This window comes from Halichoeres trimaculatus, unplaced genomic scaffold (assembly GCF_033239565.1).
Source record: "Halichoeres trimaculatus isolate MK-OKI-2021-1 unplaced genomic scaffold, fHalTri1.1 fHalTri1_scaffold_21, whole genome shotgun sequence".
Classification (NCBI taxonomy): domain Eukaryota; kingdom Metazoa; phylum Chordata; class Actinopteri; order Labriformes; family Labridae; genus Halichoeres; species Halichoeres trimaculatus.
This window is the reverse complement of record NW_027437199.1, coordinates 15,057,676-15,085,368: the sequence shown is the minus strand read 5'-3', so window position 1 is coordinate 15,085,368 and position 27,693 is coordinate 15,057,676. Positions and strand designations below refer to the sequence as shown.

At 40.4% G+C, this 27,693-nt stretch overlaps 1 protein-coding gene across 2 annotated transcripts in view; it reads right to left on the bottom strand.

Moving 5' to 3' along the window:
- The window catches only part of etv6 (ETS variant transcription factor 6), a 35,081-nt gene extending 10,273 nt beyond the window's left edge, over positions 1-24,808 (bottom strand). The window contains exons 1-3 of one of the 2 annotated variants that reach the window (XM_074697674.1): positions 24,429-24,808; positions 19,908-20,037; positions 2,124-2,288 (exon numbers count right to left, since the gene is read on the bottom strand). In XM_074697674.1, the coding sequence (XP_074553775.1) occupies positions 2,124-2,288; positions 19,908-20,037; positions 24,429-24,461 (328 nt within the window). In that variant the 5' untranslated portion in view covers positions 24,462-24,808. The remainder of the gene's footprint in view (positions 1-2,123; positions 2,289-19,907; positions 20,038-24,428) is intronic. The other variant, XM_074697675.1, reaches the window with a different exon arrangement.
- Between the last annotated feature and the right edge of the window lie 2,885 nt (positions 24,809-27,693).

The window sequence follows — 27,693 nt, the reverse complement described above, 5'->3', positions numbered from 1 at the left end:
TTAGAGTGATAAATCACTGTAAGCTTTACCCATCAACACTAACTGTTGTGTAAAAAACAACATGTGATCAAACCTCTGTAGCTGCACCGCTGCATTCTCACCAAACATCCAGCCAGTCTGTGACATAAAAAGGCCTCAGCTAACCAACAAAATCTGCAAAGATGAATCAGCTTTTCCAGTTTATTCCCCCAGACCTTAGGATCTGGACAGGATGTGAAAGTCTTTGCGGATGGAAACATTCAGAGACGAGCTTGACAACAGCTGTCAGCTGGGCGCTGTCTCCACAGATTAATCCTCAAAATGTAATGATACTTAAAAAAATGACGCAACTGAGAAACAAAACTGGATCTCCTTAAGAGGACAATTGCCTCTTTAAATCATCTGTTTGAAGATAACATGATTTAATTGACTTTATTAACTTATTCCATAACTTTATTTCATTCAACTTTTTTTGTGACAGTAAAGTACATCAGGATTGTAGATCAGTAAAACATGAAGTTTAGTCTCATAATAAGCAGGGCGAATGACGACAGCGGGACCAACCACTACAATGACATTTTTGACATTATTAAGGTTTTAGTTCATCTTTAATTTTATTGTTTTTTTTTATCTGTGACTCATTTCTCTATATCTTCACTTTTCTCAGTTGATCTTCATTCAGTCTTGTTGGTCTCAGTCTATACTGCACTGATTTGTTCTTGAAGTGCTGTTAACTTAAAGAGGGGGTGTTTTGCAGTTTTTAGGCTTTATAGCGTCTTTCCAATCCCCTGTCATAGCTTTAAATGATTTACAGCTAAAATAAGCCACTACTTTTCTCAAACTGGTCATTCAGAAAACACATATTTTAGCCTCGCTGCTGTCCCTGTCCAAAACCCCCTTCCTTCTGATTGGTCGGCCTTTTAAAGGCCTGTTGGGGACCAAGCTATGGGCAGATCTTAGTGTTTGAGGCCTGCATATCTTTATGTATTGACTTCATCAGTGCTTTGAAATAATGTTTTCTCAGTAAACATAAAGCAGATTGTGCACCTATGTATTCACATTTTCAGATTTCCTAAAAAGTACTTTGAATATTGAAGTATTATTAAAAACAAGCACTTCTCAACTTTAACTCTGGTGTTAATTTGAGTAAGCGACTTTCATTTGTGTTGTATTAATATTTGACCGGAAAGATCTCTACTGTAATGTGAGAAAAGAAGCCAATTACTGTGCTGTAGCTCTTTCTGTGTTAAGATTACTTTTGCTTTACTTTGTAAAACTTCTCAACTCTTTTTTTCAGCATTCAACTCTATCTGTGTAATAATTTTAATACATGTTTTTATCATCCACCACATACTGTCATCTAAAACATCCCCCCATTTGCCTCCCACACTTTCTGGATTTGACAGTCTTTTGAATCTGTGGTGAGTTTTCTCTGAAGCTTTGTATTTCACAACACCGATCACTCATTCCATCCCACTATGATGACTCCTTAAACCGACCACACCTCAGTGACATGACAGTGACACGTTTAAAAACCCTTTCTTTTAAAAAAAAAGGTTGAAATAAAAAGAACAGGTGAAACACAGCAGCCAACTCTGCTTTCATGTTTCTGGCTGCTGGCGTTGCTGAGGCAACACTTGAGGGTTGGTGTTTGTACTTCCTGATGAACCGTCTCCTACTTCCTTCCACCGGCAGCCTCGCTGTGACAGCTGCCTCCCCCCTCTGTCGCCCCACACCGCCGCCCTCCCTCCTCTGCTCCAGCTGACTTTATTGATTTTTAAAGGCTGTAGTTTTGTGATAAACACATTGATTTCAAAGCTGGGCTTGCCCATGTTTTCATGTTCTGTAAATTATAACCCCTTTGTCACCACGGGGCATGAGGGGAACTAGTCATGACTCAGATACTTGTCTTTTATGATCAAATGTGGTTATGAGACATGTTTTTATCAGTTTTATCAGCCTTTATCATTTTTTCACATTTTTCTGCCACAAGTCAGCAGTCAGGTGTTTTTTTGTTTGCTTCAGCTGGATTGGATCATTAATTTTTCAGAGTTTTCAATGCTGAAACTAGTTTCTCCAGCCTTTACATCATCCATACTGTCTTAAGGAAATTCAGAAAAAAGGTGGAAATAAAAAAGAAGTACCAGAGTGGGGGGATCTGTAGCGGAAGTCCTCCTTGGTGAGCAGCAGCAGAGCTTTGCCGTTCATCTGGAAAGAGCCGCTGGTGATCGGCCGCAGGGCGAACTCCTTCTCTGCCCACCGCAGCCACTGGGCCACATCCTCCCTGCTCCAGAAGACCGGCTGCAGACCTGCGGGGTTGGTACAATTTGGGGGAGGGGGAGAGGGGAGGGAAGTTACCATTATAGTTTGATTTTTTAAATAAATTAAAATAAGAAAAAAAAGGTAACCAAGTGGAGTTGAAGGGAAGAAAAAGAGAATGAGATCTGTGAAGAGGTGGCAGGAGGATGGGGGTTGGGGGCAAGGAAGGAAGAGTGAAGGAAAGGCAGGAAGAGGGGAGGATGAAGGGGAGGGGAGGAAAGAGGAGGGGGAGGAAGGAAGGAGGCAGAGGCAGTAAAAAGGATATTGAGGAAGTGAAGATAAAAGCCAAAAGGAGGGAGTGATTACGGGAACGGCAGCAGAGATAAAGAAAAAAAAGATGAAGGAGGAGACGGAGTCAGATGGGGAGAGGAGGTTAGAATAAAAGATTAAAGATGATGGGTTCAGGCGAAGAATACCGAGTAAATCACAAGGATAAAAAAGGAATGAGTTTATGAGAAAGACGGTCAGACTGTTATCTTATTTGATCTGCTGTGATCTGTGCTGTTCTTTGCTCTCTTGACTCCAGACTAGGCACATCAGAGGACGGACGGTTTATTAGTTTGTATGGAAAAACAGACAAGGACACATGCAGGGAGAGAAAACAGTAATGACGATCTCTCTCTTCTTTTTTCTTTCTTTTTTTTTGTCACCTCCCTCGCACTGAAATGTTTCTTTCATTGCTGTGGGAACAGGAGCGTAAAACATCTGCACTGGTGAGCAACAAGCGTTTAAAGGCAGCAGGGGAAGGAAATGGGAAAGAAAACACTGAAACATTACTCACATCAGCTGTCAAAGCTAAAATTATCCATTTGAGTTAAAGATCAGTAAGTGGAGATGAAGTCTGACTTTCTTTTTTAGAGGTGCACAAATCCTTCCTTAAAATTCAGTGTACAAGACACTGACTACGTCTACTATCATCCCATACACAGCTCCAACCAATACACCTGTTTACAAGAGATCTATGCTTGGAGATAAAGCCAGGTTTATCAGTCTATTAGTGAGATTTCCACCATCAAGAATCTATAATAGAGCCTTTAAAGAATCCAGACAAATAATTGTCAGCAGGATGGTAAAAAAAAATGGTAGAAGGAGCTCCACAGTTGCACAGATTCTGCTAGTTGCTGAACAAAGTGTTAGTCTTCTGGCTATCAATCGTTATAACTTGTTTCTACTCATAATCCCCCCATAATTCAAGCTGTATTGCTAACTGGTGACAACTTTTACTCCAAATTTAATAATAAATGGAAAGTAAATAGAATTTTGATTACAATTCTGTTATTAACAATTCCCAAGTTCTACAGTTTCATTTAGCAGACGCTTTTGTCCTAAGCATCGTACAACACAAGCAAGACTTTAGACAGAAGGAAAAACCTAGTGTGACAAAGTGTTGCAAGTTATTTGGCTGCAGGTTCTGCCATTAAGTGCAGGATGTATTTTTCTTTTTTCCTTTTTTTTGTTTTATTGAATAATGTAGAATAATCTAGCCAACTCACCATAGTTCACTGCTGCAATAATATACAGTATTTAGTGCTGAAAATTCACTAGAAACTGGGTCTTACACCTGGTTAATTTGACCCCTGAGGCCAAAAGGAGAAGGGTCAGATTAAGTGCCCAAGTGTTCCCTGAACAGATGAGTTTTCTCTTAAAAGTAGAAAGCGGCTGTGGATTGTGTAGAGTTAGGCAATTCATTCCACCATTTGGAGATAACAGAGGAGAAGAGTCTGGCTAGAGATTCAGAGCCACACTGGGCTGGGAGCACAAGTGCCTAACTAAGCTAACTTAGCATTCAACAGGGATATTTGAGGGTTTTTTTATTAGGGCTGTAACCCCTAATTTGTGCATGCTTCATGTGCGTCCGCATGGTTTTGCTCCATTGCCCATTCACACTGGATCCGTCTCAGAAGCGCAGTGTGATGTGGCACAATCTGTAGCAGCTGAATACATGATATCACAAGATCACAAGAGAATCACGTTTCCCCAAGAATAGTGAAACCACGCAATAACATCCATGTATAAAGACGTAAAAACAAGAGACAACAGGCCATAACCTTTCAGAGGTCGATTACAGTTCACTTCCTTGATTTTTGGCTTCAGGCATGGGTAAGTATCTTAGCTTAGAGACATAGTTTTTTAGCTTGAGTAAGCTTCAACTCTGCTTCAGAACACAATAAGTGATGTCATTGACTACTACAGCTAAACAAGCCTCGGAGGTGTAAAAAATATGAATACAGCAACATATCATGATACTTTGACCTGTGATAAAATATCAATATTTCATCTCTTAATATCAATATTTTTGTTTAAATAAAAATTCATATTTTAGGTGAGTTGGAAGTAAAATATGTCTTCCGCACCTCCACTGCGGTAGATGGCACCAGAGAGCTACTCTGCTGTATGTTCCCATTAAACTGTATAATCATTAAAATCTCAAAGTATATTCAAAATATTTTTTTTCCTAAACTTGATGATGTGGGTTTTGCCGTAAACACTAATGTTTTCCCTCTTGGGTCACTTAAGGTTAATTTTTACAGTGCAGTAGACTGATAAAACAATAATCATAGTAATGTTTTGCGCAATATTAGATATTTTTTTCGAGTAACACTGATTATACGAAGTGACATTTATCAGTTTCACCAACTAATCACGTCTTTCAACCAATAACTCTTTGCAACATTAGTTTAATGTCACCGTAGTTAAAGTGATAAACTTGATTGGTTCTATGTTTTCAAGTTAAGTGTATGTATGAAACACTGCTTCTGACTTTCGTTATTTATATTAAATAAAATAAAATAGATAAAATAGAAAAGTTGTTTTCAATCAAATCGTTAACGTGGTAATTTATCACAAAATATCGCAATATTGGGATATCGTGATATTATCGTATCATGACTCATGTATCATGATGCGTATCGTATCGTGAGGATCTTGCCAATACCCACCCCTTTTATTCAGAGGTGTGATAACTTTATAGCTAAAAAGCTAACCCCCTTTGTGATCACCTGGCTGCTAGGCTCCTTTACATTAGCTTCCTTAATCCTCCAACTAAATTTTTTTTACACAATTTTACACAATTTTTTTTACACCACATGAGCATTTTTCCCCTCATTTTTTCTTTGCGTCTTTGTTCCATAGAGCAAAGTAGCTGCCACCTCATGCTATCATTTTGCTTTTCCGTGTAACTAAATGACTTACAGTATGACTCAGACTCGCCTCCTTCTCTTTCACTTGCAACACACATACAGCAGACTTGCAACAGTGTATTGCTGCGATCACAACATCCATGACACCCACACGGAGTATAACTATTCCCCCGTACATCTTACTTATCGCCTGGCCTCAAACACTTCCTCTGGGAGTCGTCAGCTGTTATCTTTGGCCGCCAATGCCACTGTCACCCAAGTAATAGGAACCTAGTCCTCGATTTCAGGCCTCCCCTTCACCCCTACCCCCCTCCCAATCTGTCAAATGGAGGAAGTTTTCAGAGGGAGCAATCAATATAAAATGAAACCCTGCCTGCTGTGTTGGATTCCCATTTCTCCCTTTTCCTTCTAGTCCTCAACATTCAGATACTGGCACGTGTCCTCCTGATAAGCCCAGGATGGCCTTGGTTATCTGACGCACGGCTCACAGCCTGTCAAGTTCAGACCCTCAGCGTGTTGACAGGAGTCCAGAAAAAGTGTCAGGGAGTGCAATACAGGTGTTTCACAACCACAGGAGCTTGTAGTGGCAAGATAAGAGGCCTTAATGTTACTCCATATACTGCTCTAACTCCTAACTTTTTCAATGTATTGGTCAAAGCAGAATTCTGGCTTGGCATCTACCGATATGTCAGTGTTTTCCATAGATTATTTACTTGTCTGCAGCAGTCATTCATATTTAGTAGGGATTCACCAATGTGAAAATTTTGGCTGATACCGATATCCAATTAATATTGCTGTTATGCCCGATAACCGATATTTATGATATCAATGTCGGTTAAAAAAAAAAATCAGAGATTATCAAACTGTGAAAATCATGCAGACTGAATTTTTCAATATCTCCCTTCATTTTCAAACTTGTTTTCCTCGTCCACTCTTCTTAGGTAGATTCAGTGTTTACATAGTCACAGAAAACAATGTCATTTGGGTTGGCCAATAATCGATATTGATACCAATATATTGTGCATCTTTAACATTTAGTGATGTCTAAATTATCATTAGTCAACTGGAGGCATCACTTGTGAGGACAGTCCTTTGAAATATTTCAAGAACACCACAAATTAACTATCATTTTCTTTTTACTTTCCATTAAATTTACTATTCATATGCCATTGTAGTTTGACCAATTTGTGTGCCACCAAATCATAACCAATATTATCTACTGGTTACCATAACCAGTAGATAGTTACTGAATCAGAGGTTACTGAACCAGTTTGGTTTAGTATGGTTTGGTACGCTAAACCCTTATCCAGCTTGTGCCTCCATAGCAAGCTGTAACCTTCTTTTCAGTGAACAATGCCCTGATCCTGGCCTCAAGACAATAAAAAATTACGTATTGTGGTCTGTTTGGGCTATAAATTAGCTTTTTCCTGTGGAGACTTCCCTTGAATTCACATTAGATTTCTACTCTGAAGTTGTGTCCTAGACAGTGATTTGGTTAATGATGAAACTTTAGTCAAGCCTATGGTGAATTTTAGTCTAAAAAAATCCGCTTTCATGAAATTCATATGCATCTTTGTGCTCCTTTTTTTGCTCAGCTGGTGTCTGTGTGAAGCAAAACGATTATTACTCAACAAGACCAACCCAGTCACCAGTATAACACCTGAAAGTGTCCCTTGATATGAGGCAGAAGTCATAATTCATTGTGTAACAACATTTTACCTTTCCGCCCCAAAGCACGTTTTGAATGGCCAGTGTGACCCCAACCGTGTCGTTGAGCGCGGTTCATTTCTCTGCTTTGACACGCTACGGAGAGGTGGGCTTCGGTACGGTCTACTTCATACACGAGCACAAGCACGCGGACAGCGCGTGTGATACATGACGTATGAATGCCGCGAGCGCATCTCTCGACAATTATTTTAAACGAAGCAGGGTGTTAGAGGGCTGTGTCGGGCCAACACGACTCACCTTAAGTCTAAAGTTGTAGCAGTGCTCTCTGTGTCTCATTGTGCTGACTGATGAGACCGCACTTCATGTAAACAGACGCTTCACGATGACGTAGGCGGGCCGTGCGCGTGTGATACCCGCTAAAGTCTGGTTCATATTGGGGCAGTGTGACCGCTGGCCGTACTCTCTAGCTGGGGAACAGCGCTGCAGGGGGGGCAAACGTGCTCAAGCACGACACGGTTTGGATGACCAGTGTGACCGCATCCAAAGAGCAGGTCTAGACTGTATCATATAAATATGACCATGGTCCAAGACTGAGCGACAGTAACAAAACCTTCTATCAACAAGCAGACACCTTAGGCTAGACTAAGGACCCAAGCAGTCATCAGATATGTCTGAATCTAGAGAGGAAGTGTGATAAAGAGAAGGTAGAAAGAGACTGGACAAAGACAAACAGGAAGACAGACCACAACACGGAGAGGCTCAAATTTAACTGGACCATACGATGAGAATAGATCTAGGAATAATCCTGACTCCATCATCGACTTTCTATCAATATTGAATCAAACTGCCATCTGCACTGCCCACACCAGCTGTATGTTTGTCTCTAGTGGCTGACTTGTGAGAGCCGCGAGGCCAAGGCGGGCAGCAGTGCAGCCGGGGTCACGGGGTCATGGCTGCGGTATGCTCTCTTCAGGGCCGGAGAGAGGTGCTGCTCTGCCAAAACCCCTCCGAGATCCGGTCTGCCGGCCTCAGCCATCTGCACAGAGCCCAAAGGAGGAAGCTACAAGGGGAGCAGAAGGGAGGAGGGGGAGGAGGAAGGGGGCCCAAACAAATGTGTCCCACAACGCACTTTGGCAGGAAGCAATCCAGCGTGGGCTCTGTTTCAGCACAGGAAACTTCCTGTGTTAAGGTTAGAGAGTGACGCCGGGAGGTTTATTAACAGAAAGAAGCAGGACAGACATGAGAAAAGGAAGAGTGGAAACAGAAAGGAAAGAGCGAGAAGAGCGGAGGAGGAAAGTGTTTCATGAGGTGGAAAAAAAAATCAAGGCAGATGAGGTAAAATAGCAGGAAGGAGAGAACTAAACAAAGAGGAGAGAAAGGCAAACAGGAAGGGAAACGGATCCTAAGACAGCTAAAAAGAAAAAAAGTGGGACATCAAGCTCAGCCCAGACTTCCTGCTCATATCAGATTCTTCTGACTTCTTCATACTCTGAAACTAATTTTCGAAGTGGAGCATGCAAGATTTTTCAATTCGCCAACTTTAGTGTGTCTGCCTTTGCATTCAGGTGTTTGTACTGCATCAAAACACTTGTTATATTTGTTACATTAACAAGTTTAAGCACTCAATACTCTGCTCACTCATTTGCTGACCTGCCACCTCTGCAGAAGCACTTCACACATCCAACTCCACCCTATGAGCTTTAAGGGAGAAATGAGCATTTTATATAACAGCTTGATAAAATCAGAGTTCATAATATCTTTTTTCACATCCTTCAAGAGTCAAATGAAGTCTTAGGCAGTCATGTGTTAAATAAATAAGTGCAGAAGTCAAGTTGTCAAGTCATAACGTCAAAGCTTTTTCACTGAAATCCGACTTCCTCATACTTGGCACTCTTTCAAGGGTACGCAGAAATTTTTGCGAGTAGACGGAATCAACAGAACATGAAACAGTTCCAACATATTTTTATCTTTAAACCAGTTTTGATTACAAATCTCAAAGTCGATCAGTCTTTAACGTTAGTCCTTGTCCTAAATTGCTACACAGCTGTCAAAACTACAAGAGCTGCAGTTGAATCATTAAGCCATCCCTGATTCTGACTCCAGTGTCAAAAAGTGAGCTGCAATAAATTTGGGACTTTTTTGGATTGAATCATGCATCTTAGATATCCGATTATGGGAAACATCCTGAGACATCCTCTGCTTCTTTAAAAGTCTTGAGTAAAAAAAAGGGGACTGCACTGACAGGAAGAGAGAAAGAGAACTGATGAGGCTCATCCAGAACAATGTATCTGCACTTCTTCCAAAGCTGATAAATCCGACCATTTGGGTTGTATCTGTCCAAGATTCTATTACAGATTTTAACAGGTTACAGGAAGGAAATTAATTTCACTCCTCCTTGTCAGTCCCTGCCTTTCTTGACTGCATCTCAGATCCACAGTCTCCATGAGAGTGTGTTTGTGTGTTTTCTGAGTAATATTTACATTGACTTAAACCCTCAAGAACGACAGCAGCAGGATCCCAAGCCCTTGACTAAACCGTGGGCTCCTAATCCTCTCTGATGACACATAATTTTCACTCTGTGGATTCTCAGGCCCCCGCTCCTGCTCAACACACACACACACACATACACACACACACACACACACACACACACACACACACACACACACACACACACACACACACACACACACACACACACACACACACACACACAGAGCACAAGTTACCAAGGCAACTCATAAGCGCTTGGGATGAATGAAGAGAAGAGGAGGATGAGATCACTGGTATCTAGTTTCGTCGTTGCGGTACAGAAGCCCTCAACTTCCCCTCACAGCCAGACGAGTTAATGAGGTCCGTCCTGCTGGGAAGCTGAAAGGTCCCATCCAGCATTACGCTTTCTCCTTGTCACGTTTCACTAAGACTCACACCACTTTTGGTGTACACAGAACAGAAAGCTATTCTTGATTGGACCCAGATTGTTCAGTCACTGAAGGATCTGATTGGTTTATGGTGATTTGCTTTGCATTTGAGCAACTCTAAATACTTAATAAAGTGGCTGCTGAGTGGTTCCAATCTAAATACATTAGAAAATTGTGAAACAGCCTGAAAAATCTGGCTACACAAATGTTAGCATTTATACCTCTGCTTTTATAGCTATGCTACACTAATTGTGACTCATAAGAGTATTGAAAGGAAATACAAAACCACTTCCAAGGTTCTAAAACAAAAATGTTAGCATTTCTGTACAAGGTTTAGCTAGTACGAGGGAGGGCTGAAAGTTCATAGCCTGACTGGGAAGGAGTTATGCCAAAATGATGTAGCTTAGCATACTTTAAATTCAACATTGCTTGACACTAACGGCGTGGTTTATTTTTAAACACCATCAGTGTTTTCTTAGGTTGTTGCTTTGGCAGGACGTCCAAACCTTGGGTCATCTTCAAGGCTCTACCCCTCTTGAATCCAGCTGCCCACTTTTTCACAGTTGATAAAGCTGGAGCATCTCCCCCTAATGTAGCTGCCATGTCTGCTTGAATGTTCTTAGGGGTTAACCCCTTTTTCTGCAGATATTTGGTAACACCAAAGTGCCAAATTTTATCCATATTCACAAAAGTCCCCAAACATGACATCAGCGTTAGTTAATTTGAAAATAAACCACGCTGTAGGTGTCAGGAAATGTTGAATTCAATGCATGCCAAGTTTCATCACTTTGACGTAACTTCTTCTGGGATTACATTTGTTGCAGTACATTGTGTGAAAAAATCATAGACACTGTCCACAAATATTTTGGTCAACATTTACATACCAAAGTTTTGTCAGGTATGTCTCAGGTATAATGTGGAGAGGTGCAGGCAAGCTATTAGTAATAGCTCTAATCAGGCTATAAACGTTATTATTATTATTATTTGCTTCCTAGATCCACTTTTTGAATTGGTGTGTATGTAGCCTCAGTACTTCTACAGCCAGCCCCAAGTGGACGTTTGTTGAACTGCAGTTTATAACACTTCCACATTGGCTTCATATACTCTGAGACATGAGGGAGCTGCTTGGGTTTGTTAGACAGAATTAGCATACGCTAGCTTTAAGTTAGCATATGTATTATCCTAATGAATCACCTTTATTTTTCGGGAGCACTAGTTTCGCTCCTAGTTTAGTTGTGATGTTTATCATATATACTGAAAGAACCATTTAAGTGTACTTTCTTATAACTTGTGGCACAAAGAACAAATTCTACTTTGGGTCATGGGTGTTTCTGAAAATCTTTTCATCAAATAATTTAATAGAATTAGCCTTTCCAGTGTCTCACACATTTCCTTATGTAAGACTGGAACAAAACAGTGCACATATTGTACTTGAATATAATGGAATCCGAAAGTACATTTTGTAATCTGTCAGAAAATCTTGACTCCCAGCGATCTAAAATTAAACAAAGAAAGAACCCATACACATAAAAATCTCAGACAGTGGATTTCAGCTGAGCCTGACCTGACTGAACTAAAACTAAACAAAAAAAGCGTTGCTGCATCAGTAAGGATGGGACTTTGCTCTCCAAACTCAAAGCTCCTTAGTCACTCACTTCTTCAGTAAATGTTTGCCTTTCCTCTCAAAGCAGAAGTAGGCGGATATTGGACTTGCTATCTCAATAAAGAAAAGGTTTTTCTTTCTCCAGACAGAGGAGGAGGAGGAGGAAGAAGGAAGGAGGAAGGAGGAGGAGAAGGAGGAGGAGGGCTGGCCGTGACCTTCTGACACCCTGACTCAGGGACATGTGGGTATGAGAGCAACACATTTCCACAGCTAATCCTCACACACTATTCAATCCCCACGCTTTCTGTGTCTCCTGTACATTGATTCCCTGTCAGGTGGGTGTGGCGGAGGGAAAATCCACCTCTGCACATACACGCTTTTACTTTTTCAGTCAAAAGAACCCCCACCCCCCACCCTTCTCTCATATTCATCCTCCACTTCCTCCGCCGGCATGCATGTGCCTGTCCCCCGTCCAGCAAATCTGGACTCCATCCAGTCAAAACAAACATAAAACAGATCATCAATCACACAGAACTTTTATGGCCAGGAAGTAGCACGACCTGTTTTTGATAGCTTGTTGTTGAGTGCGGGAGCAAGCCGGCTCTTGTAGGTTAGTTCCTGAAACCAACGTCAACTGCCACTCTTCCTTTTGTTCAGGAGCCAACTTTTTCTCCCTTTTTTTAAAAAAATGCAGAAGCTTCAAAGACATTTGTGTGTTTGAGACAAGCAGGGGCCTTTTGATTTAGTTAACAAACACACACCCAGTAAGAGTGGTTTACCCTTTGTTTTCATTCCATTTAGACCAAGTGAAGCCAGCATTTTGTTTTCAAGTGACCACTTCAGATGCAAAGTTTCTAGTGCAGTGTCTCAAAACCTTCTTGTTTTCAACAACTATTTGCAAGAACTCATTCCAACCAAAAAGGACCATCAACTTAAAAACTCATTAGGAAAAGAGCAATACAGAGAGCTTAACTATATTTTTGTTTGGTTTCTGACTCTTGCCCTTCAAGACCTATTACCCTTTGCTTTGTTTCATTACTTTCCACATTTTTCTACTTCTAAATTATAAATAAAGGCTGAAATGTAAATCTGTTGTGTCCTTATGTAGGAACATTTTCAACATCAATATTAGTTAAACTATTCAAGTCTTAAACAAGGATGAATCCAAACTCATTGTCATCAAATGAAACTCTTCTGACATAACATGTCAAACTGATCACTTACAAAGAGTTGAAGTAGAGAAACGAGAACAGTTTGTGTAAATGTACTTCATGGACTACAAGAAGTGAGGTGATAGAATATCAGCATCAATGTAGAGACATGCATATATACTCTATCTACTCTACACCTGTATTCTGAAGTATATGCTGAAAAGAACATCCTGCTTAAAGTGAAGCATGGCGGTGGCTCTGTGATGCTCTGGGGCTATTTTGCTTCTTCTGGCACTGGAAACATGCCTCAAGGGCGAGATGGATTCAATCTAGATTCAGGAAGTCCTTGGAGAAAATGTCACGCTACCTGTGAATAAGCTGAAGCTTTGGCATTGTTGAATCCAAACCATCACTCAGTTTCAGAAGAAATCCTTAAATTGTCTAGAACGACAATCATAGTCACCTGATTTGATCCCCATCCAAACACCAGTAGTTGCAGAACACAAACCCAAGAATATTAGTGAAACTGGAAGCAATTACCCACGAGGAATGGGATAAGACACCTATTTAACACTACCAAAAGTTTGTGTCTGACTATCCATAATTCACAAGGGGGGTTGAAGATATTGAGTGCAACTGTAACTGACCCTGTTCCTTCAGGGGAACATGCTGTACCCTTTTCTGAAGTCCCAAAAAACTCACGTATGAAAAGCGCAAAAAAATGCTTGCAACAAAATTAAGCAAAGAGACAAGGGAACTTTGTCATTCACATGAGCTCAAGGCAACTTTGCCACAAAGCACCAAATTACAAGCTCACAAGCATACAAAAGAGGGTAGGTCCAAATAATTCCTTAACCAACCAACTAAGCCAAAAATGACCAAACAAATAACTGTATATGGGCTGAAAGCTTGCACAAAAGAAGAAACTACCTATCAAATGTCAAACAGTTGGATGGCAAGTTATAATAGGTGACCAAAACAGGAACCCCATTTTGTTACCCAGCAGGTCCTGTCAGTAAAAGCTGGGCTATCTAAGCAACAGCCACCTGCTGAGACTGAATGACAACTATACAACGAAGAAACAGTATTTAAATTTGTCACTTGGTGCTTTAAGGATGTTTTCCTATCAGTTACACCAGCAAAAGTCTTGGCAACAATATTTTTTGGCATATATACAGATAAATTAGTGTTGCCAATTTTGGTGTTGCAGTTGCTCAAAACCTGGACAACGATTTTTCAAAACTGGGACATGTTAATGTGTACGGATATTCTTTGGGACTCAAGACCCAAAGATCAAAAATGGGAAGAAAAAGGCTGAACAATGAAAACCTACCCATTTCGAAGTGATAAAACTTCTGATGTAGACCAAGTGCAGACCAAGGATTTAGGGAGCCTCAGGTGTAAGAGTTGGGTTGAGGTTTAAGCAGAAAGTGTACATTGTCAAAAGAGCTATAGGCTTAAAGATGTAAATACCTTTGGGATAATGCAAATTGATCACATCCTATTTCAACCCCCAACACAGTTTTCAAGCTACTGCAGCATCTTCCTGCTTCCAACTGCTACTGGGTGGAAAATAATAACACCCCTGTGCTTTTAATGGCATTTCTCACTATTAAAAACTTCACAACATCAGTTGACAAGTCAAAAGTAAAATTCACTTTGTCTTAAACAGGTTTCAAGTACCACCCAAGTATTGAGTTTGAGCTAAGCATGCAGACGCATACATAAGTGCTTAAATACACAGATGCAAGCAGTTAATGTGGGCACTTACAAATTAAATATCAGATTTATTTGAAAAATATTCATTCTTTAAGCCAGTTACATAGCAGTTGCTCATTTTGTGAGACACAGGTAAAAACTGATAGGTTTGTGTACCGTAACATTTTCCTCCCTAATTTTGTCTGCCTTCACAATTTTTGCTGATTTAGTAAAAAAAACTTTTTATTTTCAATTGAGTAAAGAATCTTGAGTTTGACAGACAGAAATTGCATTATGGGGGATGTATGATCTGGTTTTAGAGTTCCTCTTGCACATATCTTGCGTTTATAAAATATTAGTTTTGTCTAGAGTGATGTACATTTATCAAGAGGAATAGGATTGACGTACTTTTGACTTCTTCAATGCAGCACCATAACTCAGTATACAGTGTGTTTACTGTGATGTTTAGCCTAATGAACCCCCTCTCTGTAAGAAACGCCATGTGGAGTGTGTCGCGAACAGGAAGAGAAGGGGGCTGTGCTCAGCTCACTTGCTGGCATGTGAGAACAGTTTCCCTTTCAGAAGAGAAAAGAGAGCCAGTTAAAACATGCACACAGACACACACACTCACACACAAAACAACAACAACATTTATTCAGGAAGCGCCGTCTGCCCACTCAGGAAATTCCTGAGGACAAGAGCTGCTTCCAGGGGCAGGAAATTTCCCCTCAGAAAGACCAAACACACACACACACATCATACAAAAACACACACACATACCTTCTGACACCAATTCCCCCCACACAGTACCACAAAGAAAGAGACCAAAGGAAGTCAGTGAGGGGGGTTGCAGCCATATACTGTACATCGTAACACACACACACACACACACACACAAACACTCACACACACAGTATACACCTACAATACCTCTGGCAAGCTTTGCACAAAGACACTAGATTCACTCACACTCATCCACCCACTCGTACAAGCACGCATACTGCAAACCCAGCTGTGAGCGCAGACACACACACACAAGCACACACACTGATAAACCAAGGAAACCAGCCAGTCTTGTTTCCATGGACATAGTTTTTTAATCATCCTCTAAGATATTTCTACTCTTGCAGCAACTGTATTTTTGTTTGTTGTATTTCCTGTCTGTTTACAGTCAAACTTCTTGTCTTTTTTTTTTTTTTTTTGGCTTTTGAATAACTCAGTGTTTTGGGGGGGTTTCGTTCAGACAAGCTCTCAGTTGCGTCATAATCCAGCATGTGGGCTCCAACACAAGTGATTGTTACCTGGATTGCAACTGAAATAAAAGGCAAATCCAATTCACTGGTTTTGACATCAGCATTGTTTTGTTGTCAAAGTGAGCAAAAAAAATACACACTGAGGTCTTTAGGGCATGTGTTAACACATGTTTTGTTTTTATTTTTTATTTTCAGTTGTGTCTTACATTATTAACGATAGCATAGAAAGATATCAATTAATTACCTCAGACAAGGAGATTAAGTTTTTGGGCGAGTTTGACTGTTTGTGAACAACATAGCTCAAAAAGAAAAGAAAGGATCTTGATAAAATTTTCAAGAAATGTTCAAAATGAGATAAGGAAGAAGTGATTACATTTTGGAGGTGATCTGAATCACCGTCTGGATCCAGGATGTTTTTAAAATTTCTTTGTCATTGTGAAATAGGGCTGTTTTTACCATATGTGTATATAACCCCATGATAAATGGTCGGACTTGCTTTGCAAAACAATACAAGACAAGGTCACCATAATTTCTGACAGATGCAAAAGTACAATCCAGATCCTGCCAATATTCTGGATACTAAGATCCAGAATATGAAATATGTTCTGGGTCATCTTAATTTTCAACACTGTCAGGTAACAAATTATCGTACAAACCTGCAACTAACACCAAATTGTAGCAGACAGTCTGCTGAAAGGAAGTATAACATTAAAGTAGGACTACAGTGTTGGTGACAATATGCTTGGCGAAGGTCTGCGCTCTCTGAGTGCTTTTCTAGTTGCATCATATTTTATCAAATTGTAATACATTCTCTTTCCTATTGTGTCTTAAACCTCTTCATATTCTACTGTGTCATATGGTTTCATACGTATCCTATCACGAGTCATCCAGCAGTTCTCAACCCTAACTGTGCACCATAATACTTTAAAAAATAAAAGAGTAAAACATGAATTCAGCCCCATTTAGTGTGTGCAGACAGAGAAACTTTTTTTTATCTTTCAGGTCGTAAACATGTTCTATGCTCTAGTAAAGATAGGGGTCATAATGTGGTATTTTGGCAGACCTTTGAGGAAGTTCAGTTTTTCCATGCATCCACAAGGTTTGTTGATTGAGGATAAGTTGGCAAAAACCTGGTAACATCTGTCTGAAGGTGGACTATGTTGGATCATTCAGAGTTTGCTTTACAGTTTACAACCTGCCATGCTGTTTTTTTGCACTGCACACAATAAAAGGTGCAGCTAAAAATCTTCATTTAACTGCAGTGAGAGATTAGTACAGATCAATTCAACTTCATGACTAAAACGAAGGAGAGCTCATTTCAGGTACTTTCAGTCTTGTTGGGTTTTGTGAGGTGTCTGCTAGAGGGTTAAAAACAAGCCTAGTTGCATTCTTAAGAGTGAGGAGCAGGCTGCAACTCTCCCCGATCTAATCCACTTCCTCCCCAGGAAATGGAGAAGGCGGATTTCTGCCCACACTGCAATTTCCTCCCTCATTCTTTTTCTTTCTGTCTTTTTTCCCCTTCCCCCTCCTCCTCCTCCTTCCCCCTTTCCCGTCCCTCCTTTCCCTCCCCCTTCTGCTTCTCTTCCTTCCCTCTCCCCCCTCAGGACAGAACTCCCTCTGAATGTGAGGGTTAATGGGCAGCTTGTTTTCCAGCACGTGAGTTTGTATAGGCAGAGGAGGAGAGGACAAGTGGGGGTGTTTAGTCTTTATGTGACAGAGACGTGTAGCTGTCTGTCAGAGGGAAGAGAGTGGATTCCCAGCAGCAGCAGAATTAATGACTGAACACTGAAGAAGGAAGAGAGAGACATTTTCCTGACCCCCAGATGTGTGGCAGTCATGTCTGTGTGAGGAACTGTGTTGTAATCTGATTAAAACAAAGGCGGATTTCCATACATCTGCGGATGTGAACTGACCCATCAGTTAACGCGACAGGAAACTGAAAGCAGACCTGTTGAGCGTTCTTCCTTTTTATGCAACAATGTAAAAGAGGAAGTGGGCTGAAGGAGTTTCCTGTGTGCATTAGCCACCCTTAGCCTGTGTAGCCAACCGGGCCTGCGCCCACACAAAAGCCATGAACTTCACACTTGCAAGAAAAATAAATAAACGGGTTAAATATTGACGGACACATGGACAAAGGAGCTTAGGATTACACTTTGAACATGGAGCATATCTTTTGGCACGGCTCCAGCCCCGCCTGTTCTATGATTGGTTCAGCAACAGTGAGCCAAAGCAACCCAACCAAAGCCCTGAAGGGCTGTAAATGTCACATTTCACTTACTTACACCTTTGTGAAACCTATCTCCTTCACCGCCTCACCTGCAGAGTGTTTGCTCCTCACTTTGCTTCCTCTCTCGGTTCAACAAACACCTGACATTCCAGGAACTCTAATCTTGGCAAATAGGGAACCAGCAGATTGGTCTACTGTTCTACTGGTCTGCATGAACCGGAGCATGTTTCCTTGTTGTATCACTGCAACATGTTTGTCTTGTTTTGATTAGCCAATGAATAGAGACAGCCTTCAAAGCAAAAGCCACATGGCTACAAATTAGCTTGTTCACTCCTCTGGTTAAAGATTCTGGAGGAGGGGTGTTTAAAGAGGGGTATTACGCTTCCCCATATTTTAAACATGGACATAAAGAAACAATGCAAGATCCTCATGCAAAAGGAGAGCAGCTTCATATACACATATATATATATATATATATATATATATATATATATATATATATATATATATATATATATATATATATTGTATAAATCCCTGAATGTGTAATCTGCGCAAGACAATCCATTCTTAAAAAAAAAAAAAAAAAAGCACTATATCTTCCCAAAATCTCTGCAAGATCTTGCTGAAAAGATGAAGTTATTGCATAAGGATCCCCAAACTGGGTTATGACACACTGTAGGACTATGCATCAAACACCAACGTCTGCCCACAGCTCTACTCCAGAGGACTGGCCAATGGTAAGGGGGGGGATTCGAGCAGGTACCCTTAAAGAGACAGCAGCTAAAACAAAGAATTTCACACAAAGGCTTAGATAAGGGTTTTCTAAAACAACAGTGTGAGAAAAATAGGGGATTTTTGTTGGATTAAATCATGTGTAATGTAATGTAAAGCCTAAAGAAAAAGGACGATACCGCCTCTTTAAGTCAAAGCTCTAGTAAAAACACACTCAATGACAGACGACCACCTCTATCTTAATCCAGTTTACAATTTCCAGATTGGCTGAGTTTTTTATTGAACCAAAATGTCAGTCACTGATAAACCAACCCTCCAAATCAATAGCAAAATCTGAGACGTCGGAAACAGCTCAGACCTCATTTGTTCTATTGAATTATTCCTGATGCAGTGAGAGGCAGGGGCTTAGTCACCTTCTGATGCGTTCAATGAGTTTCAAGAATGTCTCTAAAGTTAGGGAACGTGAAGAGAACATCTTGTGTGTTGAACGCACTGAAAACATGATGCTTAAGACAAATGAGTCACCTTATCCTGACACACTAGTCCACGTTGGCTTGGTTGTTTTCTTAGAGTCGTTGGCACAAAGCCAAAACAAGTTTTACATCCCTTCTTCTTCTCCCTCTTCCTCTATGATTTCCGGCCCCTGTGTGTCCCAAACTCCATAGTAAATGGACCTGCCTGTAGTGTACCTGTTGGTTATTCCAGTGCAGTAGCTCTGTCAGTTCTGGTCCAGTGGAAGCATGCACGGTTCAAGTGTCTGACCCCAGATCTGCCTCAACGCCTCCCAGCTGAGAGGTCCAGTGTGAGAGGGGCCGGCACTCATGCAGTGCTAATGTCGTGGGTGTTGTCATAATTGGATGTGAAAGGTTTTAACTATTAAAGCTTTATCTCACAGTACTTTCATTTATTCATGATGACTCCCTGAGAACACTTTGTTTTAGTCTGCTGTTACAATCTGTTTGATATTGCAGGAGCTCAAACTGGATCTGAAGAAAATCATAGAGATGTCACAGTCCCACCCACAGGCATTGGCTGACAGGTGATTTCTGGGACTTTGAGTTCAAATCGGCCAACCCAGAAAAAGTAAAAGTCTTAAAAGCATCAGATTTGAAGAAATGGCAAAAATCTATCTGTTAAACTCAACTGACCAGCTGATCAGTGTGTGTCAGAGTTACTGCTCATCTGGGCGTGTGTGTGTATGTGTGTGACTCACGCAGGTGCGCAGGCAGCCTGGCAGGCTCGTCCTTCATTCGGCTGGCTGGCCTCGCGGCGGGAGCATGGACGGGGGAGGAAGTGGAGTTTGGCAGCGGGTTCGCGGAAGGACTGAAAGAGCTCCTCTCCTGCTATGAATAGACACAGAGACACAAAGCATGGCTCACAAAGCTCCACGACGCACCGGCCCTGAACCCAAACATCCCCACGCCAACTCACCTCACCTCAACATGCACCCACAGCATCAGCGAGCCTCAGTTTCATCTTTGTACACGGAAGAGTATATGCTTCTAATACGTACGCCTTACATTCTGGGAAGACATATTCTGGAGATGCAAATATCCAGAGTGCCAAACATGCTTTAGCTTAAGTGCTGTGTTGCAGTGCAGTAACCTCTCAACAATACAGCCCTACGTCAGCAAAGGCGGCATTCATGGAGTCGTTAAGATTCCTGAGTGGCTCGGACACAACACATCATAACTCAATGCCAATCATTTAATACGTCTTTGAAATGGAAAATGTTTGACTTAAAACAGACCCAAACACAAATTTTGTAGCTGAAAAGCCTCAACCTGTGAGTTAAGACATGGGGTGCTCAGTAAACTAAACTTTCTTCAAAAGCCCTGTGAAGACTTCAGATGTGATACTGAAAAAGCCTCACTTTTATAATATGGCCTTCTTGAAATAAGTCATTTTTTCCATCTTTTGTAAAACACACAAAACTGAGCTATAACATCATAAAGAGTTGATTTAGCAAAAAAAACACTTATTTCAAAAATTGACAAAAGCAGTTATTTTACAAAGATGATTTTATTTGCCTGATCATAATCCATGATTTATAATAAAGCTATCGGCATCAACATCAGTTAGCAAAGCCCCTGTGACAATGACAGCACTGTGCCGGTTTGCAAAGTTTACAGTGTGTTTTTCTCTGCTGAAAAGAACTCTCAACTTTATTTTGTAGTAATGGCAGACACTGGAGCTGGACTGACAAAAAGAAAAAAATACTGAAAAAAACAGAAGCTCAAGCTAAAGGCTACTGTCATTACGCTATAATACTCTACAGCTCACCACAGGCATGTGATTGCTGCCTGTGAGGGGCACGAAATGCTGGTGGTGCTAACTTTGCAAACAAACATTCAGAATACGAATTACTGTTGGAACAACTCAGAAATTTGTCGCAATGGAACTTTGTCAAAAACAGGTTATAAGCAATTACCTTTCACTTTCCTGGTGGCCATTTTTTTCAGCTAGCTTTTAATGAATAGACTAATAAAACAAGAGGAACGGAAAAAAATGAAAATGAAAGTAAGTTTGAGGAAAAGCCCTGCAATATCTCTGCAAGTCAAGTCAGAGAAGTCATTGATGTCACTTTCTAAACTAAGATAAAGAAGGATTTGAGACATTTTCATGTAAAACCAAAACTTTGGAGTCACAATTTCTACTATCAGACATGATCAGGTGTACAATCAATGATCATAAAGTCATTTCTGGTATTTGGTAACTGAAAACATATTGAGCTAATTGGGTGCTTCAGGGGCGCTCTGTTCATGTTGACACCCCTTCTGGGCAAAGTGATAACTCTAATCCCAGTTTTTTCTTTTTTTTTTCTTTTTTTGTAAAAAGTAGGGGTGTGTCTGACAAAACGTCTCATCCGGCTGTCTTTTTTCTATGAGTTGTACGCTCATCCTGATATTTACTGTGGAAAACATCAAGGAAAAAATTCAGTATCTTGACTGCGCAGTGAGACGTCTCGTCTGACACCTACCTCCTCACAGCACTCACAGGCGTTAAGAAAATACAACAGATATTGTCAGCCTTGTCGTTGATGGACTTGTTTGCTTTTGTCCTAAAAAGGGATTATTGTTAATCTTCCATTTCAAAACCAGCTCAAAGGAGCTTGAATAAATATCTTCCAAGTTGAATATCATTATCATATTTTAGTAAGAGTGACTGATGTCAATTGTAATATCAACTGGTGCATCAGGTCATTTTTAAAACATTTATACCACCATGGGAGGTAAAATGATTACTTATGAAGCAAAATAAATGCAAAACTTTCAATTTTGAAGATGATTTTTGAACGCAGTCATCTTCTAGTTACTGAGATCAAAGACTCTCTGCTATTGTACAGCACATGTTCTGAATCTGAGGTGTGACGTTTTCCAGTCTAAGGCTGTTCTCTCTCTACTTGTTTCTTTTCCTGTAAATGTGGGCAGAGCATGAAGCCACTTAAGTTTCTTGAGGAAGTGAAGCTTCTTTTTAGCCGTTTCACCACCCAGCCTCTCTGAGACCTGCGCACTAACTGTGTGCACCAGGAATTTCCTGTGGAAGCCAAGCAATAATATCTAAGTCTTTTATTTCCCCTTCTCAAATGCTGAGGCCTCTTTTTACATCCACTTTTTAGAGTTCCCTCTGCTCAGAAAAAAAGGTTAGGTAAGTTGTAGTCAAAAAGGGGCAATGAGGACAAACCTCGATGAGGACACTACAGAAAAATGCAGAGATTTGAGACAGAGCTGGGCTACAGTCGTGTCCACTGACAGCTGTGGTGGGAAACTTCTCAGGGTGAAGAGCTGCTCATTCTGCAGCATGCAACTGCAGTCATGCAGTGACATCAGACTTAGTAATGACTACACATCCCTCATAAGCAAAACACCATATTTCACCTTCTGCCTCTGAACAGCTGCTATTATTTCCAGTTATTTCAGGCTGACCTTCCCATCTGAAAATATATTACTTAAATATCTGTACTTGTGTGCAACGTTTATACCAATAAATAGAATTTTGTTTCATACAATTTAAACTTTTTTCCCTAAAGTATGTGAATTTAACTGCCTTGTTTTGTCTAACCAACATTTTGAAACTACAAGATCTGCTGGCATTTGCTGATTTCATGTAGTTATGAAAACTTTTACATAAAGTCATATAAACTTTCTTTCCAAAAGTTTGGTGTCTTTCAACTTTACATTCACAACTGTTCAATGAGCAGTATTTTGTTTGGTTTTTGGCATCCCCTTTGGAGAAAAGCAGTACTTAAAGCGCGATGAGAAACATTACGCAAAAGACCCCCAACTACTTTTAGATATATCATTTTTTGTTTGATATCAAGGCTGTTTGCATTCCCAATGGGTGACATGTCTATATCTGGCTATTTAAGATTGATAACTTTATGAAATGTGTTAGGAAAGGTCAAATTATTAACAATTTTCAGAGGGTGAGCACATTATTGGAAAAGTATGGGATTAATATGGGATTCAAAATTGTAATGTTACATGGCGTGCAATAAGAAAATGCCAAGCTATAAGTCAGCTTTAATGTCTTTTTGATTCATTCCTGATGTTTTACACAGTTCTTATGTTAGCAGTATATTTCTGCTGGGTGAACTTTATCTGAGGGTGGTGAATCTCTAGTTTAAACTTCACCTGGCTGCATGAAAATAATGAGGACGAATGGCCAGAGTATCAAGACTGACACCAGCTGAAAGCAAAGTTAATTTTTCATATTCAGTGCACTAATGTCAGATTTGATATGAGTTCATTACATATGCTCATGTCGCAGTAGGTACTAACTGGGATTTCATTGTGCAGGCTTCATAAAAACAAACTAGAGGGAACATGAGCCAGTCGTGAGTTCATTAGCCAACACAGACAGTCCAATCAACAAAACACCTTCCGTTAGTTCTGAGTATTTATTGTTCAATCTGAATAAAACTTGTGCCACTGAAGTTTGGTGTCCATATATCTTTTTCATAGTCTAACAGCAGCTTTAACATTGAATATAAAGTGATACTGCTGCAATTTCTTATCAACTCGATTAATTAGAAGGTGGGTTGCTCTCCAACATGCCAAAAAAGAAGTAAAAAAAAGAATTTGGAAAAACAGCTAACTCAAATATTAAAAATTAATCATTTTTTGCAATTTGTGGAATTTTGTAAAGCGTGTGACGAACATTACGATTATCTCCAACATTTATAGACATTATGCACCACAGTACATTTCTCAGTGGCACTGCACCATTACAGTAAGCTTTATCTTATGGTTTACAGTCCAGTTCAACAGTGAATTTAACCGCTCCAGTTGCTTTTATCTTTTCTGTGTTGTTGTGACTGCAGCAGAATCTGTTAGAACGCTTTTTTATCGATGCTCGTTAAACTACACGCGTCTATAATTGCGTTTGTGTGCGAGAAACAACAGGTTTTTCCCACCAGAGTAAAGCACTTTTTCGGGAGGTGGGTGGTAAATCAAACGTTTTGGCTTGTCACAGACAGTCACGACTTCTTCCCATCAGCGGCAGCAGAGTGGAGGCGAACTAAAAGCGTGGAGCCGCGAGCAACAGATGACTAGCAAAACAAACTGAATGGCGCTCGAGCCCGCCGTGCTCGTGAGCTCCATGTCTGCGCGAGGTGATATGCAGCACGAGAGCAGCGAGTCTCTGCAGAAATATCACAGTGAGGGATTAAAAGCCTCAGTGGAAAGTGTGAGCTGGAGGTAAACAAAGAGGAGATAACGGGAAACTGTGTTACCTTATACGCAGCGGAGGAGGAAGATTCAGACATTATCTCCCGTCAACTTCTCTCCTTGTCCTTCCACTTTTCCGCTGTGTCTCTTCTTTATCTGCGTTTTTTCCTATAGGAACCCACACAGCAGCGGCAGAAGCGGCAGTCCGACTGCTCGGCTTGTTGTTGAAGAAGTTCTTTTTTTCATGTAGCCGTGTTGCTTTGTCTTTATTTATCCGCTGGTCGGGTTCATAGCGCGGCTGTTAGTGTGAAAACTTCTTTTGTCTGCGTGTGTTTTCCCTTCAGATGTCGGCAGCGTGCTGGTTAATAATCCCTTCCTGGAAGAGCAAGACTGAAGAGAGAGAGAAACCGACACAGACTGCCTCTCTCTCTCTCTCTCTCTCTCTCTCTCTCTCTCTCTCTCTCTCTCTCTCTCTCTCTCTCATTGATCTGGATGTGTGTGTAAAACGGCGAAATGACGTGAATTCCCAGCATTGAGCCTTGCCCCCTTTTAAAGGGAAACCCGTAGCAGGAAATCGCAGCAGGTCGCGAGGCAGAGATACAACTACAGGCTGATAGACTGACATACTTCTTTTTTACTGTGGTATAATTTTTTTTTAATCAAAGCTTAATGCAAATGCGGTTACGCAACAGGCTAATTCACCATGATTCAATAAAATGGAGGTTGGGGCATGGAGCAAAAGCAACACCGTTTTACATTTAAAAACCTCCCAAACATTTTTAAATTCATGCGGACCGAATTATACATTTAAGATTTAATGCACTACATGTCACAATCACTGACTTTCAAGGTAACAAAAAAATCACACTTTCTAAAATACAGAGGAAAAGGGTGAATGTTATGTGAGTAATGCAACAGCATAAACAAATGAGCCAGGCCTACTTATTGCACAAGTGTCATCATGGTGTCGAAATCTGTTCCAATTGATGCACCTCTATAGGGGAGACTGGGTATGGTTGTAATACTTTTTGCTTCAGCACCTCCAACTACCTAAATTTTTGAGTAAGAGTTCTCAAATTTGAATGCAAAATACCCACATTTGTTGACTACAAATGGCACCAATTCAGACCTCTGCAAGAATATCACAGACCTCAACAGGTGATGTCAACATCAAGGTGGTCCTTTGTTATAACAATCCCCACTACCAGGGTAGGTTGTAACACATGCTGGGGTTAGACAAAATTAGACAAAAAAAATAGCAAAAACAGAGGTGCCACCCCTCGAAGAGAGATTTATTGAACTAGAGCAATCCAGAACAGTGTATCTCTGTGACTGAGCATAACTCACTTGTTTGACACAAGACTTAATAATATCTATACTCAAACACCACAGGTGTAGCTGTGTGAAGAACACATAGGTCTAACAAAAAAAAAACAGTGTGCATGTTTTTGTTTGTTTGTTTGTTTGTTTGTTTGTTTGTTTTTTAAAAAGTAAAAATGGTTGTTTGTAACCCTGGAGTGGTGGCTTTTTCTTTTCTGAGGTGTAACACTTCCCCCTGTTTCTCAGAGAAAACCTTGCTGCTGCTCCAGTAACCTACACTGGGATATCACTGGACCCTCCGACCCTTTGTAGTAACATGGCAGATCCTATGCGCCTTCATGACTGATCTGACTGATGTACCGTTGTTTGTGACTTCATCAGATGCTTTTTTGAAAACATCTGCACCTCCATCAGTGTTTCTTTTCTGCTGCCTCGGTGTTATGTAACATTATTAAAATCAAGAAAATGTGCTTAGTTGAACATAAGGGGATGGTTGTAACACTTTTTAAAGATGTGTTACATCCCACCCTACCCCTGTCGACCAGTGTTAAGCTAGCTGTATTAGCATAGTGGATTAAAATCAGCATGGAAAAATGCATCACATTTTTCCTGAAAAACTGCAATTTATTCTGATACAAGTCAAATAGTTCTATCTGGAATAGTGTAAGCACTAAACAAAATATATTCTTAGTCAGACAATTACTTTCTTACCTCAAAATCAGTTGTTTCTCTACAGAATCTGCATTTGCCTGTTTCAACTCAGTCATTCTGTAGTAAACTCATCATTACTGTTTTATTTACCCTTCAAGTTGAATTTTTATTTCACTCTACCCACCAAACTCCTGACAGTTTCCTGACAATGCTGGGACATTCAGGTGCTGATATTGTCTTGAAATACCTCTTACATTATGTAGGGGGTTAAGGGGGTTGGTTGTCACACCCATTATATCTCCCTACCAGGGGGTGCTGTCCCTCAAATTGTGGTTTGGAAATTCACAAAATTTGTTTCAGAATTCACCTATACAGTCCTCTGCGGAGTAAGACATCTGAACTAAAATCAAGAGGACTTTTAGTGTTTTTCATGCCACATAGTAAATATTCTGCTCCTCAATGTTTTCCTCCAGGATTTTTCATAACAGGTTTATAACACAACCATCATTACCCTTAAAACGTCTGAAGGGAAAGCTATAGTCCACACTGTTTTTAGCTAGCTAAGTAGCCTTTACACGGTTATTAGCCTTGATGCTAGCAAGAAATTTCTGTTGGGGTGGGTTGTCATATAAAAGTTTATATATGTAATTTATGAACTTAAAGCTCTTATATGCAACTTTCAGATTCAGTAGTGGTCTTTGATGATTTTGTCCTGTTTATGTTAAAATAATAACCTCATCTTGCTCTTTTAAGAGTTTAACGTATCACTCATCTAGAGTCTTTGCCATATTTGAAAAAGGACCAATCTGTGATGTGAAGCTAATCACTTGGTCTGACCCCTGCTGGTGGTTTCAAACATTAGAAAATAACTGTACAGAGCACGACCTCTACTCTACTACTGTGACTGGTCTTGTTATTTCAGGTTTATAAAGACACATTTAACCAAAAGTTGTTTAAATGACCATGATATAACTGCTCATGATTGACCAGCAAAACAACCCAGTCCTGAAAATCTATGGAGTATTGTGAAGAGGAGGATGAGAGACACCAGACCCAGTGACGAAGATGAGCTGGAGGCTGCGATCAAATCAACATGGGCTTGCCACGGGCTGATCACCTCCATGTCACACCACAATGATACAGTAAGTCATATAAAAAGATCCCCAACTTAGCAGTGTGTGCAACCAAACATCCATTTTAGAGGGCCAACATTCTGTATTAAAAATAAATTTTAATGGTCTTATAATATTCTAACTTTAAGAGATGCTGATGTTTGGTTTTTCATTGATTTTAAGCCATAATCACCACAATTAAAAGAAATAAATGCTTGAAATATTTCTCAATTGGTGGTTCAGGAGC